A 7,967-nucleotide genomic window follows, 5' to 3' on the forward strand; every position below is an offset into this window, starting at 1 on the left:
CGAGTCTTAGGTGTCAGTAAACATAAAACAGTCTATGACTTTCCTGGGAGTTTAAGCTTCATACCAATTAGGTATCAACATAAACGGTTCAGTGGTTTATAAAGACCAACAGACAGAGTTGCTTTCGCATTTATAATATTAGTATGGACTGATTTTAAAATGCTTACCAATTAGGTCCTGTAGATGAAACACGATGTATCGCGAGTATCGCGCTCGTGGTGGCCGAACCGTCAGCCGCATCGCACCACGAGATTGAAACGGGCCCCTGTCCCTACGTAGCAAACATCGGTCAAACAAACTCCAGTGAGGCACTGGATAAAGTGTTTTCCGCAACTAAAGGGCCACCAACCTAGGAAACTTAGATGTTCTGTCCCTTGTGCCTGGCTACACTGGCTTATTCGCCCTTTAAACCGGAACACAACAAAGGTAGGTACTGTTGTTTGACAGTATAATATCTGATGAGTAGGTGATACCTACCCAGACGGGCTAGCACAAGGACATACCAAAAAGAACTGATATGACCCAAATACATTTCTCATCGCACCTCGAGACTGGAACGGGCCCCTGTCCGAAAGTAGCAAACATCGGTCAAACAAATTGCAGTGCATATTTTTTCACTATGTTTTCCTTCAAACTCAAACTCAAACTCAAATTCCTTTATTCAATATAGAAGTATTACACTTTCTTATTGATTGTCAAGTTAAACACTACCACCGGTTCGGAAAAAGAAAACACCCTGACCTGAGAAGAACCGGTGAAAGAAACTCAGCGGGACTTTTTTTTTTTACGTCAAATTAATTATATACATAATTATATATGAGTAGAAACAGCCAGGAGGCGATCGTTTCATTCCCAAGGTGTGCTATCAAACATAAACTCACTAATTGTATAGTAACCTTTCGCACACAAGCGTTCCTTAACAATTTTTTTAAATTTCGCAACAGAAGCATTTTGAACGCTTTCTGGGATCCTGTTGTAGAAGCGTATACATTGCCCCACAAAAGAGTTACTGACTCTATGCAGTCGAGTAACAGGAGTAACAAGATTGTGTTTGTTCCTTGTACCAACGTTATGAGAATCACATTTTCTCATAAAAACATTAATATTTTTCCGTACATACAAAACATTACAGAATATATATTGAGAAGCAACAGTCAATATCTTAATTTCTTTAAATTTATACCTCAAAGATTCCTTGGCTCCTAGGTTATGGATTGCGCGAATAGCCCTCTTCTGCAGCACAAATATTCACCACCAATACAGCACAAGATGAATTATAAATAAAAATGGAGCACATGATTTCAGTGTTGTTTGCTTCGAGTTTGAATTCAGAATCGTCGGTTAAGATTCACCTCATGTAATAAGTGTGCACCACTTTAATAAAGAGATCACGATATAAACCTGTCATGTGGGCATTCCACTCGCGCGAAGCTCGGAGCCTCGGGCTTATAAACGTTGTTTAATGGGTGTCTAGATAAATATTTAAATACTGATGTATTGATTTCTAGCATCGCTGATTGCATAAGGCACATCATTCTTTAACTAAATATTATGAAAAGTAATTCTTTGCTCAATTCTTGTAGGTGAAAAGAAATCTGACCATATCTGTTCCTCCTTGGAGACTTCCCTGAAGACAGAGTCGAGGCACTGCTGGTTGCAAATACATTTAACGCTGTCGAAGGTAGCGAGGCGATGGGAGTGTTTAGCCAGGCACCACATCCCCGCTGGTGTACAGGGGGGACCGTCTGTTGATTTACCACAGTGAAACAATTTAACAAAATAAAAGATTAACGAATCGTGAAGTGGGATAAAAATTCAACTTATAGATGATTCTAGGGAAAGATTAAGATTTTACCAACAAGACCTAGCTTCAAAGATAATGTCGACGTCGATTCTAAAAGTAAGATCTTGTTTATTGGATGCCTTTAAGTCGAAAATATTAATTTCCCCGTCAAAAATTAAACGATAAATGGAATGAGACGAATTTAACACTAATTTATAAGCGAGATTGTAAAACGAAGCTTCTGTTTAAATCTATATAGCCTTGGATTTCTTTAAAACTTGGTTTGCCCCATAGCTAGACTCTACTGGCAACTCTAAGACTACGGATAAATACTCAAGCGTATGGTAATAACTGGGCATAAATAAACTTTGAATAAGTAGTAAAAGATTTTTGTGAAGCATCTTTAGACGCGAGACCATCGGCGGTAGCGGGTATCGCCAACGCTTAACGCCACACTAGCCGGGCAATAATAAGTAGTATTAACTTATTAATAATCCAAGTTACCATCGTAGAAGTAATAGAAGGGCTGGCAGCCGCAGAGTTTCAACGCCAGTCGACCTCTGCAGTCTTGGCGGCATATGTTGGTGCTGTACACCTGTATATTATATACATATAATAAATTAATAATAACGCAAAATATTTTAATTTTGAACACTTTAAGAATGAAATCGTCAATAAAGAATTTCGTCCACGGCGAAGGAGAACAGCTAACCGCGTATGACACTATAGTGTCCAAGTGTCTGCGCAAAAACTGGTGCACTGTCCAACACACAGATAATCTTAAAGCGAATCCGATACGACTGCAAAATGTTCAAGCAAAGGTCGGTTTAAAGTGCAATCCGAGGTCCGGGAGTGTAAACAACATCAATTTCCAAACTCCGGATGGACTCTGAGAATATATCAATTGAAAAATAATATTTTCTATTATCTCTTGGGGTTTTGACCTTAGAACTCAGGCTTAAAGTCTTATATAAGACAGTTTTGTTATATCAGACACCAGCCTACCTTTTTTTTTCTGGAAAAATGTTCTTTCGCGCCCCACGTGAAGTCGTACGTATTTGGAACTAGCCGGTGAAGAGAACGCCTGGTGCGCCTCAACTCACCGGAATACCCACTAAAAACCAGAGGTACCCACTTCGTTTCTGAGTTTCGAGGGGTACCTCTAGGTATCTATTTATCTAGGATTTCTTCAATTTGGGCACTACTAAAATACTATATTATTTGAACTCCGATATTTTTTCTCGTTAGAAGTTCAAAAAACGATTTTATCTTAAAAGGATATTACAACATGAGGTCCAATGCGTCATTGCACTTTCTCATTGTATGTCAAAATTCTGCCACCGGTTTGGCAATAACCTTAGACCTGAGAAGAACCGGCGAAAGAAACTCAGCGGATTATTTTTTCAGATATTCATGATTACAACGATAAATTATTTATTTCTGAAACGGCGTGGAGTCGATCCTATCATCTGTCGTATAAAATACAACTCACCTTTCTAGATTGCCTCGTTGGTTCACTGGTGTAAAGGCAGTGTCTTGTACGTGGCGATAGTTCTCTGACTCCCGGCCCCGCTTGGGTCTCCATGGTGGTCAGCTCCGAGAACCGGTTGAGTGACGGGTATGTGGAGGACGGTGGTAACATTATGTTTGCGACATCGTATGGAGAGTGTATGTAATACTGTCAAATGTTGGTTTTATTTGAATTTTGAACGGTAATAAATTTTATTGTACTTATATAGTTAAAATTAAGTCAGGTAGACTCCATCTACACAGACTTTACTAACGCTTTTGACAAAGTTGATCACTTAATTTTGTTACGCAAGCTAAAATATTATGGAATACACGGGGAGCTACTGCGATGGTTAGAATCTTACTTAAAAGACAGACTGCAACAAGTAGTAGTCAAAGGTTATAATTCACAGACTTATACTGCATATTCGGGCGTTCTTCAAGGTTCCCATCTTGGTCCTATACTATTTCTGTTTTTTATAAATGACATTACGGACTACATAAATCACAGTGAGTGTTTAATATTTGCTGATGATCTAAAGCTGTATAGGCCTATTGAAACTGTTAATGATACAGTACTACTGCAGCAAGATTTGAGTGCTGTGCAAACTTGGTGTATTCATAATAAAATGGTACTAAATATTAATAAATGTCAGCATATCAAATTTAGTAAAAAAAAGAAAAACTTCATACCATCAACTTACTACATAGATAATCAATTAATATCCGAAGTTGAAAAGTTACGAGATTTAGGTGTAATTATAGATAAAAGAATTCAATTAAAAGATCACATAGATACAATCGTAAAAAAATGCTTGAAAATGATAGGATTTATTAAAAGAACATGTCATGATTTTAAAAACGTAAATGCCATTCTAACTTTATATTTTTCACTAAGCCGTAGTATTATTTGAATATGCTTCACCTGCATGGAATCCATCTTATAAAATTCACATTAATCGCCTTGAAAGAATTCAAAAAGGATTTACAAAGTTTTTGGCATATAAAGATAGAAGCTGTCCATATCGCGCAGACTATAATACACGACTGAAACACTTCAAACTTGCCACATTGGAGAAACGTAGGTGCAATCATGACTTAATGTTTCTGCATAAATTAATCTATGGTTCAATAGACTCGCAAAAATTACTTTCACAAATCTATATAAATGTCCCAAGAACGATTCCGCGTCACCCAATACAAAACACCTTCGCTATTCCTAGATTCCGTACAAATGTAGGAAAGTTTTCGCCTATTATCCGATATATGAGTCGTTACAATAATATCACTTCTCATGAGATTGATATATTTAGCCATAACAGCAATAGTTTTAAGAAAAAATTAGACTGTTTGCTCAATTTGTGTCAAGATTTTGTATTTTTTTAGTTTTTGCTTTTATTTCTTTTAATTTGGAGTAATTTATTATTGTTTTGGTTTCCTTTTTGTTACTTCATATCTTTCATATTTTTGTTGTTATTTTAAAGATTTATTAATGTAAGAGTGTAATGTTTTGTTATTTGATGTGTAAAATGTAAACGCCTGTAGTGGTGTATCACACCGTACAAGAATGTATTTCTTACTTTTTCTTAAATATTTTGTGAATATGCCGATGGTGTTTCGAAAATTAATAAATAAATAAATATAATAAAATAAAATTATAATTTTTCAAGTGATAACTTCTTATGAGAGGGCTAGCCGCTTCGTTACGTAACGCGTTACGGCGCCAGTCTGTCTGGCTTTCCTATCAATTCTCTAGGGCGTCCCGTGACACACGCGTATTTTTGTTGTATTTCTAATGGTTTCTATCCCATAAGTTTGCAACATTATTTGTAAACAAATATCAGTAAACTTGTTTCCCATTCAGGCAGTTCACGTCAAAACGATACTGGTGTTGAATACAATTTACTTGTGTCTTCATTGGCTCAGTTGGAAACATCAGTTGGAAACAAGAGCATATTTCAATGAAAGTTCTGAAGCCCTGCCATGGAAGCCATTTTGAACATTTAAGCGGAATTTGTTATAACGCAACGAATGCGATCATTGGTGTGCTATTTGTAACCGCACTACATAACATACATTATATTAGCAGCCTGTAAATTTCCCACTGCTGGGCTAAGGCCTCCTCTCTCTTTGAGGAGAAGGTTTGGAGCATATTCCACCACGCTGCTCCAATTGGTTGGTTAAATACACATGTGGCAGAATTTCGTTGAAATTAGACACATGCAGGTTTCCCCACGATGTTTTCCTTCACCGCCGAGCACGAGATGAATTATAAACATAAATTAAGCACATGAAAATTCAGTGGTGCCTGTCTGGGTTTGAACCCGAAATCATCGGTTAAGATGCACGCGTTCTAACCGCCAGGCCATCTCGGCTCTAATAGCACACTTGTAACCGCACCCTAATAGCACAATTAGATGGCAATCTAACCCAATTAGGTAAAAATCACACACAGGAGTAACGGAGCAAAACTCTGCTGACATCTTTGGATTTTAGGTAACTAGAATTCTTTGACTCGCTCGACTTTGTCTTGTGATTTCGGCTTTCAACGCTCTAAACCAAGTTAATGGAAACAAGTGGCAGGTTTTCTTACGACGTTTTCCTTCACCGTCTAGCACGAGATGAACAAGCACATAATTCACGAGTTCTAATTGAGTCCTCATTTTCTACTCACATCAATAAAATTATTGCATTCCAATATCCAATAACAGCTTTGCGTTGAATATTTGCATGACATGGGTTCATGTGTGTCGTTCCAATCGGATTTTCTGAAAAAATACAATTACGCTAAGAGTTTATCGAGTTCCTTACTTAATATACTTGGTAGTAGTGGTGGTAGTGGTCTCCGGCTTTGTGCAAGTTAGTCTAAGTAGGCACCAGCTACTCATCAGATATTCTTCCGCCAAACAGCAGTAGTTAGTATTGTTGTGTACTGGTTTGAAATGTGAGTGAGCCAGTGTAACTACAGGTGCCAGAGACATAACCTATTAGTTCCCAAGGTAAGATATGTTTAATATTTCTTACAGCGCCTTTGTCTAAGGGCGGTGGTGACCACCTGAAAATATCATTAAAAATATATATATAAATGTAAAGGTGAACTTTATCGGTCTATTAGCAAATGTAATAATATCTTTATGTTTTTCTGCATATTTATTTCGTATATATAAAATGCAGGCAAAGTCGTCGATCTTTACACAGTTAATTATTCTTATAAGTAGTCACGGCTTGTTCTTACGTTACAGATACATCCATAACAGCGATGGAGTTGATTGTGTAACAAGCGCCAACTTCAGTCATCACCGGTTTCCACTTCGCAAGTAATGGTTCTGATGAACCAATTTTGATGTGATTGTGCTCTGGCATCACCTATATTATTACAAATTAATATAAGCTAACGCAGAAAATATTCAAAAAAAAAATTGTGTAAATATTCGTCTTTAATGTCAAATTATATCTTTGTGCCCTTTTCAGTCGAATCCTTGATCTGATGGTGCATAAAACCTGTATAAGATATATAACAACAACAACGCAACAAAAGCACAACAGCTTATTGCCTCCTTTGGTATTCTCAGGTCTGGTTCATTTTTCGCCCAAGGAATCAGAATTTCGATTCAATGGGGAAATTATGCTAGCATTCTTGACACCATTCCATGTGGTAATAATTTGCACAGTAACTGTTTTAATCATGATTTGTGTAAAAGCCTCTAAACATATTAGTGGGGCGAAGCCCAGTACCAGCGGCGGCCTTACCCATTGCGAGGCTCCGGGCGGTAGGTCTTTGCGAGGCCTGTCCTCGGTGAAAAGTATGTATGTGATTCGAAAGTAGGTCTGGTTGTTTGGTTTAAGTATTTGTTATGTTTGACGATTGATGGTAAAGTTATACAAATAAATAAAATTTGTGTACTTTAAAAATATTTGACATTGAAAGAATTACAAAATTAACAAATAAAGAAACTATAATAAATTTCAATTTTACTTGGGTTTTTGCGCGAGGCCCCTGCAAGAGCGAGGCCCCGGGCGATGGCCTTGTTCGCCACCCCCTAAGGCCGCCGCTGTCCAGCACTAAAGACCAAAATAAACCAAACGTCCTGTCATCAGTGGAAGCAACAAGGCGAAGTATTGTACATTTTATAACGAATCTTCTCCACGAAAATTATAGTTTATGAATTCAATGGTTCTACTTATTCACTGACCGTCTTCTGAAAAGGAGAGGAGCCTTTAGTTGAGCTGTGCAACATTACTTAACTAACACACTCACTTCAACGACTAGTTCAGTCAGATCCACCGTCAGATTTGGATCGTCCTTGAACTCTTCGTAGCCAGTCAGGTTGTAGAGTTTAGAATTGGCGACCGTTTGGACGAATTTTTTATAGTATTCATACTTTTCTTGGCCGGGATTCACGTTCCATCGGGACTTTATGGCGGTTGGTAATTTTTCTGCGTTCACTCGATCCTGGTGACAATTCGACTCATAAATAAAGCTACTGAACTATTTTCTCTTTGCATATTTATTTTTAGAAGATATCATTGAAAGAAATCGCCATTGTGTTTAATTCAGGTTAATTGATAATAACATAGTTTTATGACTTACTGTAACCTATGCCCCCTCCCCAGAGAAAAGCTTCACTTCGGGGTCCCTTAAAATGTATACTCCACTCTTCTAGTTAAAGAAGTA

The 7,967-nt window shown here is 37.5% G+C and overlaps 1 protein-coding gene across 1 annotated transcript; it reads right to left on the minus strand.

The window, feature by feature from the left end:
• Positions 1–1,542: 1,542 nt before the first annotated feature.
• LOC125074510 lies at positions 1,543–6,655 on the minus strand. The gene is made up of 5 exons (XM_047685841.1): positions 6,528–6,655; positions 5,967–6,060; positions 3,276–3,461; positions 2,288–2,378; positions 1,543–1,745 (listed from the first exon to the last, which is right to left on the minus strand). The coding sequence occupies exons 1-5, from the start codon at positions 6,653–6,655 to the stop codon at positions 1,543–1,545; spliced, it is 702 nt and encodes a 233-aa protein (XP_047541797.1).
• Positions 6,656–7,967: the final 1,312 nt, after the last annotated feature.

This window comes from Vanessa atalanta, chromosome 28 (genome assembly GCF_905147765.1).
Source record: "Vanessa atalanta chromosome 28, ilVanAtal1.2, whole genome shotgun sequence".
NCBI classification, from domain to species: Eukaryota; Metazoa; Arthropoda; class Insecta; order Lepidoptera; family Nymphalidae; genus Vanessa; species Vanessa atalanta.